At 47.2% G+C, this 20,776-nt stretch overlaps 1 protein-coding gene across 2 annotated transcripts in view; it reads right to left on the bottom strand.

The window, feature by feature from the left end:
* The window catches only part of LOC137322991 (vasculin-like), a 72,388-nt gene extending 63,195 nt beyond the window's left edge, over positions 1–9,193 (bottom strand). The window contains exons 1-3 of one of the 2 annotated variants that reach the window (XM_067986311.1): positions 8,716–9,193; positions 5,290–5,461; positions 4,970–5,088 (exon numbers count right to left, since the gene is read on the bottom strand). In XM_067986311.1, the coding sequence (XP_067842412.1) occupies positions 4,970–5,032 (63 nt within the window). In that variant the 5' untranslated portion in view covers positions 5,033–5,088; positions 5,290–5,461; positions 8,716–9,193. The remainder of the gene's footprint in view (positions 1–4,969; positions 5,089–5,289; positions 5,462–8,715) is intronic. The other variant, XM_067986300.1, reaches the window with a different exon arrangement.
* Between the last annotated feature and the right edge of the window lie 11,583 nt (positions 9,194–20,776).

Raw genomic sequence — 20,776 nt, 5'->3', positions numbered from 1 at the left:
AACTTGGAAGTGTAATGAACAGCGAAGAGGATAGTGATAGACTTCAAGAGGACATAGACATGCTGGTGGAATGGGCGGACACATGGCAGATGAAATTTAACGCAGAGAAGTGCAAAGTGATACATTTTGGTAAGAAGAACGAGGCGAGGCAATATAAACTAAAGGGTACAATTCTAAAAGGGGTGCAGGAACAGACAAATCTGGGGGTATATGTGCACAAATCGTTGAAAGTGACAGGGCAGGTTGAGAAAGCAGTGAACAAAAGCATACGGGATCTCGGGCTTTATAAATAGAGGCAGAGTACAAAAGCAAGGAAGTTACGATGAACCTTTATAGAACACTGGTTCGGCCATAACCGGAGTATTGTGTTCAATTCTGGGCACCGCACTTTAGGAAGGATGTGAAGGCCTTAGAGAGGATGCAGAAGAGGTTTACTAGAATGAATCCAGGGATGAAGGACTTCAGTTACGTGGATAGACTGGAGAAGCTGGGGTTGTTCTTAGAGCAGAGAAGGTTGAGAGGAGATTTAATAGAGGTATTCAAAATCAGGGAGGGTCTAGAGAGAACAGGTAGAGAAAAACTGTTCCCGCTGGCGGAAGGGTCAAGAACCAGAGGACATAGATTTAAGGTGATTGGCAAAAGAACTGAAGGTGACATGAAAAATGTTTTTACACAGCAAGCAGTTATGATTTGGAATGCAGTGCCTGAGGGGGTGGTGAAGGCAGATTCAATCGTGGCTTTCAAAAGGGAATTGGATAAGTACTTAAAGGGAAAAAATTTGCAGGGCTATGGGGAAAGGGAGGGGGAGTGGGACTAGCTAGATTGCTCTTGCAGAGAGCCGGCACGGACTCCATGGGCCGAATGGCCTCCTTCCGTGCTGTAACCATTCTATGATATGATTCAATACCGCTGGGATGTTGTCAGACTTTGCTATGTACATTGCACTTAGCTGCTTTTTAACATCATGTGGAGTGAACCAAATTGACTGGACACCTATATCTATGATGGTGGGGATCATGCGTGGACGCCATGTTAGCTCATCCATTCGGCACTTTTGACTGAAGACACTTACTAACGCTTCAGACTTGTCTTTTGCACTCACATGTTGGGCTCCACCAGGAATGAGGATGGGGATGTTCATAGCGTTTCCTCCTCCTCCTGTTAGTTGCCTGGTTGTGCACATTTTTGACTCGACACGGTAGGGCTACAGAGCTTTGCTCTGATCCATTGATTAAAGAACCACTTTGCTGTCTATATCCTATGCTTTAGGTATGTAGCATGCAGGTAGCCCTGTGCAGTAACTTCACTAGATTTGTACCTCATTCTAAGGTATGCCTTTTGCTGTTCTTGACACGTCCTTCTACATTCTGCACTGAACCAGGGTTGGTCTCTTGGCTTGATAGTGACTATGGAGTGAGGAACATGCCAAGCCCCTAGGATACAGATTGTGGTATACAATCATGCTGCCGATGATGATCCACAGTGCTTCACTGTTGCCTGGGCTTCGGTTACGAGATCTGTCCTTAGTCCGTTCCACTTAGCACAGTGGTAGTGCAACATCACATGGTAGATGGTGTCTTCACCATGGAAGCAAACTTTGCCTTTGCAAGGTGGTCACTTCTGCCAATGCTGTTTTAGACAGACATGGCTGCGACAGATCGCTGAGGATGAGGTCAAGTAGGTTATTTCATCACCAGGCCCAGGACTTGTCTGGCAGCTATGTCCTTCAGGACTCAGCCAACTCTGTCAGTGGTGGTACTACCAAGTACTCTTGGTGTGCACATTCAAGTTCCCCCACCCAGATTACATTGTGTGCCCATGCTTCCCTCAGTTCACTTCAACTAATGTTCAACATGAAAGAGTACTGATTCATCAGTTGAGGGGTGCAGTAGGTGGTGAACAATAGGAGTTTTCTTTGGTCTTGTTTAACCTGAAGCCTTAAGACTTCATGGGGTTCAGGGTCAATGTTGAGGGCTCCCAGGGTCACCTCCACCCAAATGTATATCACTGTGTGCCCCACCCCAATCTCTGGTGAGTCTATCCTGCCAGTAGGACATGGCATACCCAAGAAAGATGCTGGAGGAGTTTGGAATATTGGCGATAGATATGACTCTGAGTACAACTATGTCAGGCTGTTGCTCAAGTAGTCTGTAGGCCCGTTCTCCCAATTTGGGCACCAGCTCTCAAATGTTAGTGAGGAGGACTTTGACTGGGCTCTAGTTTCTTTAGTTTCATCCTAATACAATGTCTGGATCATAGGAACATGAGTAGGCCATTCAGCCACTTGAGCCTGTTCCACCGTTCAATTAGACCATGGCTGATCAGTCGCTCAACTCCATTGCCGATAGGTCTGTCCGATTTTCTTCTTATGGTTGAACTTTGTAATGATTGCTTACAATTGACAGCTTGCTAGGCCATTTCAGAGGGTGGCAAGAATCAACCACATAGTGTAGGACTGGAGTTACATGTGGGCCAGACCAAGTAGGGGTGGCAGGCTCTGAAGGACATTAGTGAACCAGTTGGGTTTTTACGACAATCCGGAAGCTTTCATGGTTATTTTTCTGGTGCTAGCCCATAAATTACCAGAATTATAAAATTCAAGTGCAAAACTTGCTATGGTGGGATTTGAACTCACCACCTCTGGGATGCTAGTCCAGTATTATAACCACTAGGCTACCGAACCCGTAGATTCTGCCATTGAACTGGAAAGTTGCCAATGTTCCTTGAACACCTTTATTCTAGAAGGGAGAGAAAGATAAAGCGAGTAACTTAATGACTGGTTAGTCATGGACAAACCCTTGGAATCCATTATTCAAGATAAATTAGTGAACATTTAGAAATTTATAGGTTGATCAAGGACAGCCAGCATAGATTTGTTAAAGGTAAGTCATGTTTGATAAATTTAACGGTTTTTTGAAGAAGTGACAGAAAGAATAAAGGGAATGCAGTAGATGTGCTGCATATGGATTTTCAGATACCATGTCTCACAATAAGTTTGTTAGAAAGTTTCAGATGTATATTATAAAAGGAAATGTAACAGCGTGGATTGAAAGCTGGTTGGAAAGGTTACAAAGAGTTAAGTATAATGGACAATAGGCTCAGATTGGAGAATGTTGGAAGTGGTGTTCCCTTGGGATCAGCATTGAGTGATGATAGGGAACACAGTATCAAAATTTGCTGACAAATTTGCAAACAGCAAAGAGGATTGTAAAAGACTTCAGTAAAACAGACAGGTTAGCAAAATTACAGGCAAAAAAAAGATGCAATTTAATGTGATACAAGTGTGCAGCAATACATTTTGGGAGGAAAACCAAGGGATGGGAGTATATAGTCAATGGAAAGATGAAGAAGGGAGTAGATGAACAGCGACCTAGGGATTCAAATACATAATTCCCTGAAAATGTGAGATAAACCGCAAAAAAGACCAATAGCATTTTGAGTTTCATAAACAGAGGTATAAGATTACAAGATTAAAGCAGTAATGATAAATTTGCAAAACTGGTACGGCCATAGTTAAAGAACTGTGTGCAGTCCTAATTATGGAAAGGACATTAAAGACAGAGGCATTGTTTTGAAGGCCTCCACCAGGCAGGACTGGAGTTGTAGTGCTCTGAAAATCACAGCAAAACATTTACCGCTCCATTCCCACTTCCAATCCACCTGCCAACATTTTTGTTAGGGCCCTCACATGGGTGGCCCAGGCACCCACCTGTTTCAAGCAGGACCTGACTTGTAATATGCTAACTGAGGTCCGATAACATAATAGGACTCGGCCGCAATTTTGAGATACCAAGAGGTGGAGCATGCACCAATCACATTTCGCCCACTGGTACCAGGCATTGAGCAACCTAACCAGCGATCCTTAAAGGGACCGCTGCAGGTTGCTCAGAAAACATTAAGTACAAGTTTTGTTAGAGATTTTCAGCCCTGCCCATGCACCCTTTCCCTTCCCCCCTCATGACTGCCTCCCCACCCCACCCATTAGCACGGTACTTCCAGTTTGGATCTGCAGAGAAGCTGCCCCCCCCCCCCCAATCTGACAAGCTGCCAGCACTCCTCAAAATCACTCAGGCTTCTCAACAAGGACCACGAGCAGTCAGCACAAGCACTCGTCCCACCGCCTGCCCAAACTTAAAATCGCCCCCAAAGCCCATACAGTGTAGATTCATCATAATGATACCAGGAATGAGAAACTATAGAGGAGAGACTTGAGATACTGGCAGTATTTCCAATGGAGCAGAGAAGGCAAAGACGTTTTTAAAATTATGAAGGAGTGAATAGGGAAAACTATTTCCTCTGGGTGGTGAGTTAGTGACGAGGCATCATCAATTTCAAATTGTCACTAAGAGACTGAGGAGAAATTTCTTTAAGCAGAGACTTATTGGAGCATGGAATGTGGGTGAGGCAGAAACTATAGCACCTTTTAAGGGAAAACTGGATAAATATTTGAAGCAAATGAAGACACAGGACTATGGGGAAGAGTGCAGGGAAGTGGGATTAGTTTTGAATTCTCTAGCAAAGAGCTAGCACCGACACAATAGGCCGAATGGCCTCCTTCTGTGCACTGAAAGTCTATGGTTCCACTTGTCCCAGTGAAAATGAAAACATTCCAATTTATGCTAACTGAATGCAAAGCTAGAAAGTCCCTGCGTATTCAAGAGCTATCACATCATCAGGAAATAACCTAATTCCTTCTTGCTGCTTTTAAATGGATGCTTGATAAATCTGACTATAGCTCAAAACAGCCCAATCAAATCCATTAAGAATTCACAAGCCACCTTAATCCAACTAGAAAAGCAAATTTTTACAATTCTTACAAAATTACAATATATCACAGTTCTGAATTTTTTTTAAAGTTTCTCCTTGTACACATAAGACAAAACACATTCTGTGCACCAAAAACAAGGAGTGAAAAAATGGGCAGAAGTATTCAAACACTTTAAAGTGCAAAATTTAACAATTGCAATACCTTGGTTGATGAAGGTGGAGTTGGAAAGTTAAGCCAGGCTGGAGCAAAGTCATGCTGCGCCATTTAGGTCCTATGTCTCAAAATTTTAAAATAAGGTATCAACACCTCATGGCAAATCCCTGTAAAAGTGAAAATTTAGGATTACATTGAGTTCAGTTATTTGTTTCCCTAATGCAAGTTATCAAATATAATGGAGCCTTTCCTTTACCAATTTCTTTTTCATTAGAAATGTTTCTTCCTTCATCTTTAACTATTGATAAATATCTACAAATAGACCAATGCACTATTCGCTAAAAGCAATTCAGAATCTATCAGCATACCTTTCTCCAAAAAAAGGGAGCAATTCCACAGTGTGAACTTCCCAGCAACAGCACCACAAGACTCTGCTTCTTTTCATCGCAGCACAACGTAAGGGTCATTCAAAGATTCATTTTTCCAGTTTTAAGCACACCAGCATTTATTGCTGTATGAACCTGGCAAAAGGTTTGAAAACTGTAGGAAGACAAATTTAAAATGAAATTCAGACATCTTCATGGAATTCATCTATTTTTTGTTAAGAAACACTATCTGCAAAATAAAATCTGTTTGATAGTTGGGATTTTACACTGAAAGGGCTTTTTTTTGCAGTGAAGTGACTGCTACAATATAACTTAGGAAATGCCATGAGTGTAGATAGTCATCATTGTTGCCAGACTGGCGTCCAGACTGGATAATTTGCTATGTACAGATTGTGAACATTTTCAAATACCACACCACCAACATGCAACCCTGGCTCTCATGAAACTTGTCATATTATCTCCTGTTTCATGGACTGCTCAAGAAAGATTTATACAAACATAGCACTCACTTAGGCCCATCCAAACTAGTATGAAAAAAAAATGATGAAATATCAGAAACCCTTTACAGCTTCAGAAATGTTACCTTGGGCTTTGCTGTTTTTAACTGACCCATGCTGAGCAATACAAACAGTGGGCGAGGATAAGCACTCATATCAAAGAGAACTAAAAACTTAATACTAAAAGGAAAATCAAGTGACAAAGTTAATAAGTTTATTGCCAGACAGGAAATAGGTGAAAGTTACAAGATCACAGTTAGCACAAAAGACTATTGCAGCAATCAATACTTGGCATTGAAGACATTTATCTAATTAAATCATGTAACACATTTAACTCTAAAATGTATACTATATTCATTCACAAACTCAAGGTTTCCACCAAGTAGTATTTAAATTGAAATCAATGAATTCAATTAAATACAAAAAAGAAAGCATAACTATTTAAAATATGTTGAGCTCCAATTAAAAGGAAATAGATTAGTGATTTCTGAACACCCCTGAAAGGGAACTAAATTAACCTTGAGATAGCAGCAAATCATAAAACTATGACACACAGTAAGAGGGAGATTTTCTGTGAATTTACTACTGTAACTAGGCACAATGTCAGAACATTATAAATCAAAAAGTGAGGCAAACAAAAGTGATTGGACTTAGCTGACAATTTCCTTAGATCCAAAAACACAACATTTGTTTTAATTACAAAATTTTAAATGAGAACAGTATAATACAATTTACCAGAATTTAATCAAGACTCACTAATTGGTCATGGATGTCATTTCTACATAATTTCTCATCAAACTAGACAGACACATAAATATCTAATATGAATGCCTTCATGGCAAAGAACTGAATCTTCATTATGAATTTACATAATACATTACCCTTAGTAAGGGTGAGAAAGCAAAAATGTAGAAACTGCAAACAGGTGATATACTGGCAACCACCAATTGAACTCACTCCACAAACCTCTTTCTTCCCCACGAGTCAGAAATGAATGTAGACTGCCACCACTGTATTTTAACTAAGTACATTAAAAACTCAACACTACCAACACCTGGCACCAGACTCCTACTTAGAAAACAGCATCATATATAAATAGAAGAGACCAAAACTACAAACATTCTTTCCGTTCACACTGAGCTCATGTGAATGTTTGTGCTCATCAAGGTGAGGAATGTCAATGCTGAAGAACAAAACATTTTTTCCCACTTTTGGCAGCAGGTGTCAGCATCAAGCATTCAAATACGTACAGCATGGCCAGAAGCAGATTAAAACTCCCTGTTTGCCTTTCCAACATAGTCGTTCAACTCTAAGTTCAGAAAAGTATCACCAAATGTATCAATGTGAATTTTCCATTTCTTACACCAGTCATCCCTTCAGCCTCTAACTGAGACTGCTAATTTAGTGATCGCATCTAACAGAAACTGAATTGAGATTGCCCAAACCCATTTCAAGAAGGACCCTTACATCTAACAAACTTGAGAATTACTTTCATCCTATCAGTTTGAACTGGGCTTGAACCCAGGTCCCAAAGGTGAGAGGTTCGTGCATTAACCCACTACGCCACATCATCCCTTTCAAACTATAAACCACTCTTAATCTGGACCACAATTCTGATTCTTCCCACTGCACCAACACAATCACAAAAAGGTCATGTTCTGACCAATTCAGTTCAGTCCATATTCCTAACCAGCTAACAAAGTTTAAATATTGTATTAGCCACACTACTTTACATTCTTTTCAGAAATGAAGCTGCACAACTCCTCTCTAATTTACTACAGGTACTATAAAGATCATATTCATTCATGTCAGAATGGCTCAAAATCAACATAATCTCCTAGACTTTATATAATACACTGACAACTCACATTTATATAGCACCTTTAACGTAGTAAAATGTCCCAAGCCACTTCAACATGGGGGTAATGAAACAAAAATGAACACCAAGCTAAAGAATGAGACATTAGGACAGATGGCCAAAAGCATGGTCAAAGAAGTAGGTTTTAAGGACATTGATTGAATTCAATTCACCGGCTAGATTTGAATTTACAGAAGTTTAAAAACTTCAAGGCTCTGGAGTTCTAAAACTCCAATTAACAACCCTCCTTTTAAAGGAAAAAATCTTTACCTTAGCTGTAGCCCTAATTTCTTCAGCAACTACTGGAATTTAGTGTCTTTGCAAATTCCACACAATGAAATACAAAAACACTTTGTTACACCAATTAAAAAATATCAATTAATTTCATAAGCAAATTTTTCCAAATGGTTCTAGACCACAAACCCCATGAATCTGAAAATTACATGATCGAATCATAGAAAATTTACAGCACAGAAGGAGGCCATTCGGCTCATGTCAGCGCCAGCCAAAAATGAGCCATCCAGCCTAATCCCACTATGGCACCTCAAGTGCATATAAATGTGATGAGGGTTTCTGCCTCTACCACCCTTTCAGGCAGTGAGTTCCAGACCCCCACCACCCTCTGCGTGAAAAATTTTCTCCTCAGCTCCCCTCTAATCCTTCTACCAATTACTTGTAAATCTAAGCCCCTGGTTATTGACCCCTCTGCTAAGGGAAATAGGTCCTTCCTATCACTCTATCTAGGCCCTTTATAATTTTGTACACCTCAATTAAATCTCCCCTCAGCCTCCTCTGTTCCAAAGAAAACAACCCCAGCCTATCCAATCTTTCCTCAAAGCTAAAATTCTCCAGTCCTGGCAACATCCTCGTAAATCTCCTCTGTACCCTCTCTAGTGCAATTACATCCTCAGAATCTTCTGATTTATCTTCAGAAGTAGCTGTTTATGCATATTTAATCAATCATGTTATTTAGTAATGTTTATACACAAAAGTCAATATGAAAGACTTTATTCATAAAATTCAGCATTTAAAAAATATGAAATATATACTTACTGTTGCAGATATCCCGCGGCATAACAGTGAAGTTGCGTTACCTTAACCAATAATATGATGTAATTAATGCAGATTCAAAAATCTTCAGATTGAACACAAGGAAGTTCTGACAAGAACTCGGCAGCAGAAAGTGAAGTGTTAACAACAAACAAGAAGATTTTTTAAATTCTTGTTTACAAATAACGATAATTAGGCCTCAGATATTTTTCACGGTTGTAAATATTTGGGAAAGCGGAATGAATGAAAAGATTTAGGAAATCTGCCAATGTGAAATCGAGAATAAGCCGCAAACACACGGACAATAGGGTTTCATCGCCAACAGATAACGGCGCAACGAGAGTCAAGCACGGAAGACGACTCCTTTCTTGATTCTAAATTAAATCCTCAAACTCTTCCACTGCCTTCAGAATCTGTAAAGTTGGACGACCTCAGGCAACGCATGATGACGTAATCTGCCCTGGTCGCTTCGCTGACGTCACGACGAAAATAAAAATCCAACAAAAGACAAAGTGGAAACCCCCATTCTCCTTCAGTGACCACGGGGGCTGGTCACACCGACTGCTGCTTTGAGGACAATCAGCTGTGCGCCCTTATCTTTCCCCCCTCTTAATTGATGTAACATATTAAGTGAAGAATAAAGGTGATTTAGAGATTGACCTTTCCGTGGGTGACGTTTACTCAGGGGTCACCCAATTGGAAAATATTTTTAAAAGGCAGCGCCACAGATCTCGCGAGAGAAGCGCGTTGCCCGGTGGGACCGCTGAGCGGCTGGAGGCTGCGCGTGCTCGGAGTGACCGCGAGAAGTGGCGGCGGTTAGATTTAAAAATCAAATTAAAACCGAACACGGAATCATTCAGAGCGGGGGAGGAGAGAGAGAGAGAGAGAGACAGACAGACAGACAGACAGACAGACTCAGTGACCCGTCCACCGGGGGGGGAGAGAGAGAGACAGTGACCCGTCCACCGGGGGGGGGGAGAGAGAGACAGTGACCCGTCCACCGGGGGGGGGAGAGAGGATCAGTGACCCGTCCACCGGGGGGGGGGGAGAGAGGATCAGTGACCCGTCCACCGGGGGGGGTGGGGGGTGGATCAGTGACCCGTCCAGCGGGGGGGGGGGGGGGTGGATCAGTGACCCGTCCAGCGGGGGGTGGATCAGTGACCCGTCCAGCGGGGGAGGGGGGGTGGATCAGTGACCCGTCCAGCGGGGGAGGGGGGGTGGATCAGTGACCCGTCCAGCGGGGGGGGGGTGGATCAGTGACCCGTCCAGCGGGGGGGGGTGTGGATCAGTGACCCGTCCAGGGGGGGGTGGATCAGTGACCCGTCCAGCGGGGGGGGTGGATCAGTGACCCGTCCAGAGGGGGGGGGGATCAGTGACCCGTCCAGAGGGGGGGGGGATCAGTGACCCGTCCAGCGGGGGGGGGGATCAGTGACCCGTCCAGCGGGGGGGGGTGGATCAGTGACCCGTCCAGAGGGGGGGGGGGGGATCAGTGACCCGTCCAGCGGGGGGGGGGGGTGGATCAGTGACCCGTCCAGAGGGGGGGGGGATCAGTGACCCGTCCAGCGGGGGGGGGGATCAGTGACCCGTCCAGCGGGGGGGGGGTGGATCAGTGACCCGTCCAGAGGGGGGGGGGGGATCAGTGACCCGTCCAGCGGGGGGGGGGGTGGTGGTGGATCAGTGGCCCGTCCAGCGGGGGGGGGGGTGGTGGTGGATCAGTGACCCGTCCAGCGGGGGGGTGGATCAGTGGCCCGTCCAGCGGGGGGGGGGGTGGTGGTGGATCAGTGGCCCGTCCAGCGGGGGGGGTGGTGGTGGATCAGTGGCCCGTCCAGCGGGGGGGGGGGGGGGTGGATCAGTGACCCGTCCAGCGGGGGGGGGGGGGGTGGATCAGTGACCCGTCCAGCGGGGGGGGGGGTGGATCAGTGACCCGTCCAGCGGGGGGGGGATCAGTGACCCGTCCAGCGGGGGGGTGGGGTGGATCAGTGACCCGTCCAGCGGGGGGGGGTGGGGTGGATCAGTGACCCGTCCACCGGGGGGGAAGAGAGGATCAGTGACCCGTCCAGCGGGGGGGGGGGGGGGGTGGATCAGTGACCCGTCCAGCGGGGGGGGGGGGTGGATCAGTGACCCGTCCAGCTGGGGGGGGGGTGGATCAGTGACCTCTCCAGCAGGGGGGTGGGGTGGATCAGTGACCCGTCCACCGGGGGGGAAGAGAGGATCAGTGACCCGTCCAGCGGTGGGGGGGGGGGTGGATCAGTGACCCGTCCAGCGGGGGGGTTGGTGGATCAGTGACCCGTCCACCGGGGGGGAAGAGAGGATCAGTGACCCGTCCAGCCGGGGGGGGGGGGGGGTGGATCAGTGACCCGTCCAGCCGGGGGGGGGGGGGGGGGTGGATCAGTGACCCGTCCAGCGGGGGGGGGGGGTGGATCAGTGACCCGTCCACCAGGGTGGGGGGGGGGGTGGGGAAGAGATTCAGTGACCCGTCCACCAGGGTGGGGGGGGGGAAGAGAGTCAGTGACCCGTCCACCAGGGTGGGGGGGGGGAAGAGAGTCAGTGACCCGTCCACCAGGGTGGGGGGGGGGAAGAGAGTCAGTGACCCGTCCACCAGGGTGGGGGGGGGGGGGAAGAGAGTCAGTGACCCGTCCACCTGGGGGGGGGGGGAAAGAGAGTCAGTGACCCGTCCACCAGGGTGGGGGGGGGGGAAGAGAGTCAGTGACCCGTCTACCAGGGTGGGGGGGGGGGGAAGAGAGTCAGTGACCCGTCCACCAGGGTGGGGGGGGGGGGAAGAGAGTCAGTGACCCGTCCACCAGGGTGTGGTGGGGGGGGAGGAAGAGAGTCAGTGACCTGTCCACCAGGGTTGGGGGGGGGGGGAAGAGAGTCAGTGACCCGTCCACCAGGGTGTGGTGGGGGGTAGGAAGAGAGTCAGTGGCCCGTCCACCCATGGGGGGGGGGGAGAAGAGAGTCAGTGACCTGTCCACCAGGGTGGGGTGGGGAAAGAGAGTCAGTGACCTGTCCACCAGGGTGTGGTGGGGGGGGGAGGAAGAGAGTCAGTGACCCGCCCACCAGGGTGTGGTGGGGGGTAGGAAGAGAGTCAGTGGCCCGTCCACCCATGGGGGGTGGGGAAAGAGAGTCAGTGACCTGTCCACCAGGGTGGGGGGGGGGGGGGGGAAGAGAGTCAGTGACCCGTCCACCAGGGTGTGGTGGGGGGGGGAGGAAGAGAGTCAGTGACCCGCCCACCAGGGTGGGGGGGAAGAGAGTCAGTGACCTGTCCACCAGGGTGTGGTGGGGGGGGGAGGAAGAGAGTCAGTGACCCGCCCACCAGGGTGGGGGGGAAGAGAGTCAGTGACCTGTCCACCAGGGTGGGGGGGGGGGAAGAGAGTCAGTGACCCGTCCACCAGGGTGGGGGGGGGGGGGAAGAGAGTCAGTGACCCGTCCACCAGGGTGTGGTGGGGGGGGAGGAAGAGAGTCAGTGACCCGTCCACCAGGGTTGGGGGGAAGAGAGTCAGTGACCTGTCCACCAGGGTGGGGGGGGAGGGGAAGAGAATCAGTGACCTGTCCACCAGGGTGGGGGGAGGGGAAGAGAGTCAGTGACCTGTCCACCAGGGTGGTGGGGGGGGGAAGAGAGTCAGTGACCTGTCTGTCCACCAGGGTGGGGGGGGAAAGTGAGTCAGTGACCCGTCAACCAGGGTGGGGGGAAGAGAGGCAGTGACCTGTCCACCAGGGTGGGGGGGGGGGGGGAAAGAGAGTCAGTGACCTGTCCACCAGGGTGGGGGGGGGGGGGAAGAGAGTCAGTGACCCGTCCACCAGGGTGGGGGGGGGGGGGGAAGAGAGTCAGTGACCCGTCCACCTGGGGGGGGGGGGGGGAAAGAGAGTCAGTGACCCGTCCACCAGGGTGGGGGGGGGGGAAGAGAGTCAGTGACCCGTCTACCAGGGTGGGGGGGGGGGGGGGGGAAGACAGTCAGTGACCCGTCCACCAGGGTGGGGGGGGGGGAAGAGAGTCAGTGACCCGTCCACCAGGGTGTGGTGGGGGGGGAGGAAGAGAGTCAGTGACCTGTCCACCAGGGTTGGGGGGGGGGGGAAGAGAGTCAGTGACCCGTCCACCAGGGTGTGGTGGGGGGTAGGAAGAGAGTCAGTGACCCGTCCACCCATGGGGGGGGGGGGGAGAAGAGAGTCAGTGACCTGTCCACCAGGGTGGGGTGGGGGAAAGAGAGGCAGTGACCTGTCCACCAGGGTGGGGGGGGGGTGGGGAAGTGAGTCAGTGACCCGTCCACCAGGGTGGGGGGGAAGAGAGTCAGTGACCTGTCCACCAGGGTGGGGGGGGAGGGGAAGAGAATCAGTGACCTGTCCACCAGGGTGGGGGGAGGGGAAGAGAGTCAGTGACCTGTCCACCAGGGTAGGGGGGGGGGGAAGAGAGTCAGTGACCTGTCTGTCCACCAGGGTGGGGGGGGAAAGTGAGTCAGTGACCCGTCCACCAGGGTGGGGGGAAGAGAGGCAGTGACCTGTCCACCAGGGTGGGGGGGGGGGGGGGGGAAGAGAGTCAGTGACCCGTCCACCAGGGTGTGGTGGGGGGGGAGGAAGAGAGTCAGTGACCCGTCCACCAGGGTGGGGGGGAAGAGAGGCAGTGACCTGTCCACCAGGGTGGGGGGGGGAAGAGAGTCAGTGACCTGTCCACCAGGGTGGGGGGAAGAGAGGCAGTGACCCATCCACCCGGGGGGGGGGAAAGAGAGTCAGTGACCCGTCCACCCAAGGGGGGAAGAGAGTCAGTGACCCGTCCACCAGGGTGGGGGGGGAAGAGAGGCAGTGACCCATCCACCGGCGGGGGAGAGAGTCAGTGACCCGTCCACCGGGGGTGGGGTGGGGAAAATGAGAGTCGGTGACCCATCCACCGGGGGGGGAGAGAGTCAGTGACCCGTCACCGGGGGGGTGGGAACGAGAGTCGGTGACCCATCCACAGGGGGTGGGTGGAAGAGCCAGTGACATGTCCTCTGGCGGGCAGTGGGGTGGGGGCGGAAGACAGCCAGTGACCCGTACTTTGGCAGGGGGGCGGAAAAGAGCCAGTGGCTCGTCCTCTGGTGGTGGGCGGGGAGGAGAGCCACTGACTCGTCCTCTGGAGGGAGAGAGAGAACAAGATCCAGCAAACGGGAGGGAGGGAGTCAGTGACCCATCCAAATGGTAGCAGAAATGAGTTAATGTCCCATCCATAGGAGGTATAGTAAATACAGAGGAGGACTGTGACAAAATATAAGAAGACGTTAACAAACTTGCAGAATGGGCGAGTAATTGGCAAATTAATTTCAATATTGATAAGTGTGAGTTGGTGCATTTTGATAGGAGGAATAAGGAGGCCACCTACTCCTTGGTAAATAAGAGTCTAAACGGGGCAGGGGTGCAAAGGGATCTCGGGGTACATATTCACAAATCATTAGAAGTAGCAATCCGGGTTAACAAAGCCATAAAAAGTGCAAACGAAGCACTGGGGTTCATTTCTAGAAGTATAGAATTCAAAAGCAGAAAAGTTATGTTAAACTTATTTAGAATCTTGGTTAGACCACACTTAGAGTACTATGCACAGTTCTGGTCTCTACATTACAAAAAAGATAAAGAAGTATTGGAGCAGGTGCAAAAAAGATTTACAAGGATAAAAACAGAGCTGAGAGGGTACAACTGTCAGGAAAGACTGAACAGGCTGGAGCTCTTTTCTCAAGAAAAGAAGAGTGAGAGATGACCTGATAGAGATCTTTAAAATTATGAACGGATTCGATAGAGTAAACATAAAGAAGATGTTTCCACATGTGGGGAATCCAAAACTAGAGGCCATAAATACAAGATAGTCACTAAAAAACCCAATAAGGAGTTCAGGAGAAACCTCTTTACTCAGAGAGTGGTGAGAATGTGGAACTCGCTACCACATGGAGTGGCTCAGGCGAATATCATAGATGCATTTAAGGGGAAGCTAGATATGTACGTGAGGTAGAAAGGTATAGAATGGTATGTTGATAGGGTGAGATGAAGTAAGGTGCGAGGAGGCTCATGTGGAGCATAAACACCGGTGTAGACCTGTTGGGCCGAATGGCCTGTTTCTGTGCTGTAAAATTCCATGTAATTGGAAGGGAGAGTCAGTGACCCACCCAAATTGGGAGGGGGGAGGGAATCAATCACCCAAATTGGGGGGGGGGGGTGGATAGAGGGAATCAATTACCCAAATAGGGGTCGTAACCCAACCAAACAGAGGGAAAGAGTCAGTGACCTATCCAAATTGGGGGGGGGCGGGGGTAAGGATAATGAATCAGTGGCCCACCTAAACGGGTGGTGAGGGAGCGGAGAATCAGTTACCCATCCAAACAGCTGGGGAGAATCGCCTACCCAAATAGCGGGGGAAGGGGGAGTCAGTGATCCACCCAAATGGGAGGGAAAGGAAGTCAGAGACCTACCAAATGTGAAGAGGGGGTCAGTTACCCACCCAAATAGGGGGAGAAGGTCAGTAACCCACCCAAACGGGGAGAATCAGTCACATACCCAAATGAGGCGGAGTAAGGATAGCGAGTCTGTGACCTACCCAAATGGGGGTGAAGGTCAGAGTCAGTGACCCGCCCCTGAACAGAATAAATGACGTTTTCAGATGGGAGCCTATTTGTAATAACAACAACTTGCAGTTATATAGCGCCTTTAACATATTAAAACATCCCAAGGTGCTTCACAGGAGCGTTATCAAACAAAATTTGACACCAAGCCACATAAGGAGATATTAGGACAGGTTACCAAAAGCTTGGTCAAAGCAATAGCTTTTAAGGAGCGTCTTAAAGGAGAAGCAAGAGATAGAGAGACAGAGGGGTTTAGGCAGTGAAATCCAGAGCTTAGGGCCTAAGCAGCTGAAGGCACGGCCGCCAATGGTGGACCGATTAAAATCGGGGATGCGTAAGAAGCAATATTTGGAGGAACGCAGAGATCGTGGAGGGTTTTGGGGCTGGAGAACGTTACAGAGCTGGTAGCAGCAAGGCCATGGAGGGAATTGAAAACAAGGATGGGAATTTTAAAATCGAGGTGTAGCCAGATTGGGAGCCAATGTAGGTCAGTGAGCACAGGGGTGATGGGTGAATGGAATTTTGACCAAGATGAAGGAATGACAATATATGAACAAGTCAGGATGGTGTGTGACTTGGAGGTGCTGCACAAGCACCTGCTGTCTTTGTCCTTTTAGGTATTGGAGGTCACGGGTTTGGGAAGAACTGCCAAAGAAGCCTTGGCAACTTGCTGCAGAGAAAAGAAGGGCATCCAAAGCTAGAGCTCCCTGGATGAATGAAGGTATAGAGATTAAAATGAAACAGAAAAAAGAGGCTTATGACAAATGTCAGGTTCCTATTACAGTACATAACCAAGCCATCTACAGAAAATACAGAGGAGAACTGAAAAAGGAAATGAGGGGCAAAGAGAGAGTATGAGAATAGATTAGCGGTTAACATAAAAGGGAACCTAGAAGTCTTTCATAAACACACAAATTGTAAAAGGGTGGTCAAAGGCAGCGTGGGTCCGATTAGGGACCAAAAAGGAAATCTTCCTGTGGAGGCAGAGGGCATAGCTGAGGTACTAAATGAGCACTTTGTATTTGTCTTCAAAAAATAACAGGTTGCTGCCAATGTAAAGGGGGAGGTAGTAGTGATATTGGATAGGATAAAAATAGATACAGAGGAGGTACTTAAAAGATTGGCAGTACTCAAAGTAGAAAAGTCACCCGGTCCAGATGGGATGCATCCTAGGTTGCTGAGGGAAGTAAGGGTGGAAATTGCGGAGGCTCTGGCCACAATCTTCCAATCTTCACTAGATAGAGGAGTGATGCCAGAGGATTGGAGGATTGAAAAATGTTACACCCCTGTTCAAAAAAGGGGAGAGGGATAAACCCGGCCACTACAAGACAGTCAGTCTAACGTCGGTGGTGGGGAACTTTTAGTGACAATAATCTGGGACAAAATTAATTGGCATTTGGAAAAGTATGGGTTAATAAATGAAAGCCAGAATGGATTTGTTAAAGGCAAATTGTGTTTGACTAACTTATTGAGTTATTTGATGAAGTAATGGAGAGGATTGATGAGGGTAGTTTGGTTGATGTGTATGTGGACTTTCAAAAGGCGTTTGATAAAATACCACTTAATAGACTTGTTAGCAAAATTGAAGCCCATGGGATTAAAGGGACAGAGGCAGCGTGGATACAAAATTGACTAAGCAGCAGAGTAGTGGTGAATGGTTGTTTTTCAGACTGGAGGGAAGTATACAGTGGTGTTCCCCAGGAGTCAGTATTAGGACCACACCTCTTTTTGATATATATTAATGACCTGGATTTGGGTATGCAGGGCATAATTTCAAAGTTTGCAGATGAGACAAAACTCAGAAATGTAGTAAACAATGAGGAGGATGGAAATAGACTTCAGGAGGACATAAACAGATTGGTGAAATGGGCAGACACATGGCAGATGAAATTTAACACAGAAAAGTGTGAAGTGATACATTTTGGAAGGAAGAATGAGGAGAGGCAATATAAGCTAAGTAGTACAATTTTAAAGGGGGTACAGAAACAGAGAGACCTGGAAGTATATGTACACAAATCTTTGAAGGTGGCAAGACAAGTTGAGACGGCTGTTAAAAAAGCATATGGGATCCTTGGCTTTATTAATAGAGGCATAGAGTACAAAAACAAGGAAATTATGCTAAATTTTTATAAAACACTGGTTAGGTCCCAGCTGGAATATTGTGCCCAATTCTGGGCACCACGCTTTAGGAAGGATGTCAAGGCCCTACAGAGGGCACAGAAGAGATTTACTAGAATGGTACCAGGGATGAAGGAGAGTCATGTGGAGAGACTGGAGAAGCTGGGGTTTTTCTCCTTAGAGCAGAGAAGGTTAAGAGGAGATTTGATAGAGGTGTTCAAAATCATGATGGGTTTTGATACAGTAAATAAGGGGAAAGTGTTTCCAGTGGCAGAAGGGTCAGTAACCAAAGGACACAGATTTAAGGTAATTGGCAAAAGAACCAGAGGTGACACGAGGAAACAAATTTTTTTGCAGCGAGTTATTATGATCTGGAATGCACTGGTGGAAACAGATTCAACAGCAACTTTGAAAAGGGAATTGGATAAATACTTGAAGGGTAAAAATTTGCAGGGCTATGGGGAAAGAGCAGGGGTGTGGGACTAATTGGATGGCTCTTCCAAAGTGCCGGCACGGGCATGAAGGGCCGAATGACCTCCTTCTGTGCTGTATCATTCTATGATTTTATAACTCTATCTTAATTTCATATCATCTGCAAATTTGACCAATTTGCATAAAATTTCCAAATCCAAATCATTGATGTAAATTAGAATCAGTAGTAGTCCTAACACCGAGCCCTGGGGCTGCTCTCTCAATACTTCCCTCCACACTAACATTACTCCTGTAACAAGTACCCATTGTTTTCAACCCTTTAGCCAATTTGAGCTTTGATCTTAACTTCATCAAATGCTTTTTGGAAGTCTACCCTGAAAATGTGTTGTTGAGCCTTCTTCCCAGCTATCTGCAGTCCCTATGTTAATGGTTCTCCCATGATTGTGTTAGGCAGAGAATCCCAAGATTTTGACCCAGCGACAATGAAGGAATGGTGATACATGTCCAAGTCAAGGTGGCGTATGCCTTAGAGGTGACGATATTCCAGGTCACAGTTGCACTTGTCTTTTCCGGTGGTAGAGGTTGCAGGGCTAGGAGCTGCGATGCAGATTAATAAGTCCATTTTTAAAAAAAGCAAACTAAGCACTGGGGTTCATTTCTAGAGGAATAGAATTGAGAAGTTGCAAAAAATATTTACAAGGATGATACCAGAACTGAGAGGCTATACCCATCAGGAAAGATTGAACAGATTGGGGTTCTTTTCTCTGGAAAAGAGAAGGCTGAAGAGTGACCTGATAGAAACTTCAAGATTATGAAAGCGTTTGATAGGGTAGACATGGAGAAGATATTTCCACTTGTTGGGGAGACGAAAACTAGAGCCAGAAATATAAGATAGGCACTAATAAATCTAATAGGGAATTCAGAAGAAATGTCTTTACCCAGAGAGTGGTTGGAATGTTGAGACAAATAGCATAGGTACATTTAAGGGGAAGCTGGATAAATACATAAGGAAGAAAGGAATAGAAGGTTCTGCTGATAGGGTTAGATTAAGAGGGGTGGGAAGAGATGCATGTGGAGCTTAAGCAACAGCATGGACCAGTTGGGCCGAACGGCCTGTTTCTGTGCTGTACGTTCTATGTAATGTAAATAAGCTTGGATTATTTGCTGCAGTGTACTCTATGGATAGCACATGCTGAAGCCACAGTGCATCACTGATATAAAGGTATTATAGGAACAATGCCCTATAAATTGATGACAGGACTCTTCGAGGTTCATGGAGGAAATGCCCTAAATAGACTTTTAGCTTGAAAGCTGACCACACAAAATGGAGTTCAGCTGTTCAACAGAGGACAGGTTCTGCCCCAATTTCCAACCCCTACGCTGCAACAACGCCTAACTCAGGGATTCTATAATTAGAGGGATAGATAGTGTCCTCTGCAGTCGTGACCAAGAGGTCAGGAGGGTGTGTTGCCTACCTGGTGCAAGGGTAAAGGACATCTCGGAGCAACTGGAGAGGAACTTGGAAAGAGAGGGGGAAGCTTGTCGAAACTTAACACTATACCAATGCATTAACACCCAAACCAGTAGTACAAAGAGAAAATTTTATTTTAACTTGTATACAAGGGAAGAGCACCTCAAAACAATGGTTGAAGGTACAGCTTCTTCGAGTCAGTGAAATAGCTCATGTTTATACAGTTCAATAAAAAACGCCCATCTGCTACAGAATATGGGTGTACACATACATTCTTTATTGGCTCAGGTAGTTGGTCAATCAAGTAGTGAGCCTGTCCCCCCCCCCCGAACGTCCATAGCCCTTTATTACTTTGGCATGTAGGCCTGAGCATTCCCATCCTCCCCACATTTCTGTCCTGGTTATCAGTAGGGCTGAAGTCAGTCTCAAGGCCACATGGCCTTTCAAGAAACTGTATTCTCATTTTATTTTTGTAGTCAGCAATACCCTTATCTGCTAGGGGGGCCAGACGGTACTAAGCACCTGCTCAGCTAACTTAATTATCAACATACCAAGGCTTAAACGTAATTACACAATTGTGCTTCTCTGTGTGCTGTAGCTAACCTATTATGTGGGTTAATAAAGAGTTAATATGGTCAAGTATCCCTTCATGCATTTCCACATTCCCCCCCTTTGTCCTTCATAAAGGACAATATCCTAGTAGAGCCTTACCTTAGCTAAGCGTTCAAATTCTTCCTGCTCCTCATCTCCTCCCGTCTCTACTTGTACCATTAAATTAGTGGGTGATATATTTGTACCCAAATTAGACATCATAGCACAGCAACATTTAAGTAAGCAATAAGCTATAAGAATTATAACAACGAATATGATTAAACTTTGAACTAGAGAAGTCCCAATAGAACCCAGCCATCCTGTTGCCCAGCCCCAAAGAGTGAACGAAGGGGGCTGCTTAAGTTTCTCAATTTGCTTTTGGATGTGATCGGCCAAATTAGTAATCTCTTCTGAACTATCAGGTATGTAGGTACAACATTCAGATCCAATTAGTGCGCATGTCCCCCCTTTTTCTGCCAATAGGTAATCAAGGGCCATACGGTTCTGTAAGGTGACTGTTCGAATGGCTATCATCTCTGCGCTCATTTTCTTTAAGGCTTCTACCGTATCGTTAGCAATCTCTTCCAAGATTTTGGCCATATTAATGATTTCTCTGGTGACCTTACCCATTCCCCACCAAGGGAAAGCAATGGCCCAGAACCGGTCGGTGTCAGTAATTACCCTTTTTACTCGTTGCCAGGTGGGACCGTTGGGGCAGGGACAATGAGTGTCGGATATATGGTATTACATATCCCAAGTAACATGATCATGACCAATTTTGGGGCGACCATGGATATGCCTTGTGGCCACAAATAAACTAAGTGCCATTGTACGCCGTCATTGCAGAAAAACTTTCTTCATGTATAAGGTCCGTGGA

Source organism: Heptranchias perlo, chromosome 1 (assembly GCF_035084215.1).
Source record: "Heptranchias perlo isolate sHepPer1 chromosome 1, sHepPer1.hap1, whole genome shotgun sequence".
In the NCBI taxonomy this organism is placed as follows: Eukaryota; Metazoa; Chordata; class Chondrichthyes; order Hexanchiformes; family Hexanchidae; genus Heptranchias; species Heptranchias perlo.
The sequence above is the reverse complement of the archived record's forward strand: the minus strand, read 5'-3'. Positions and strand labels throughout refer to the sequence as shown.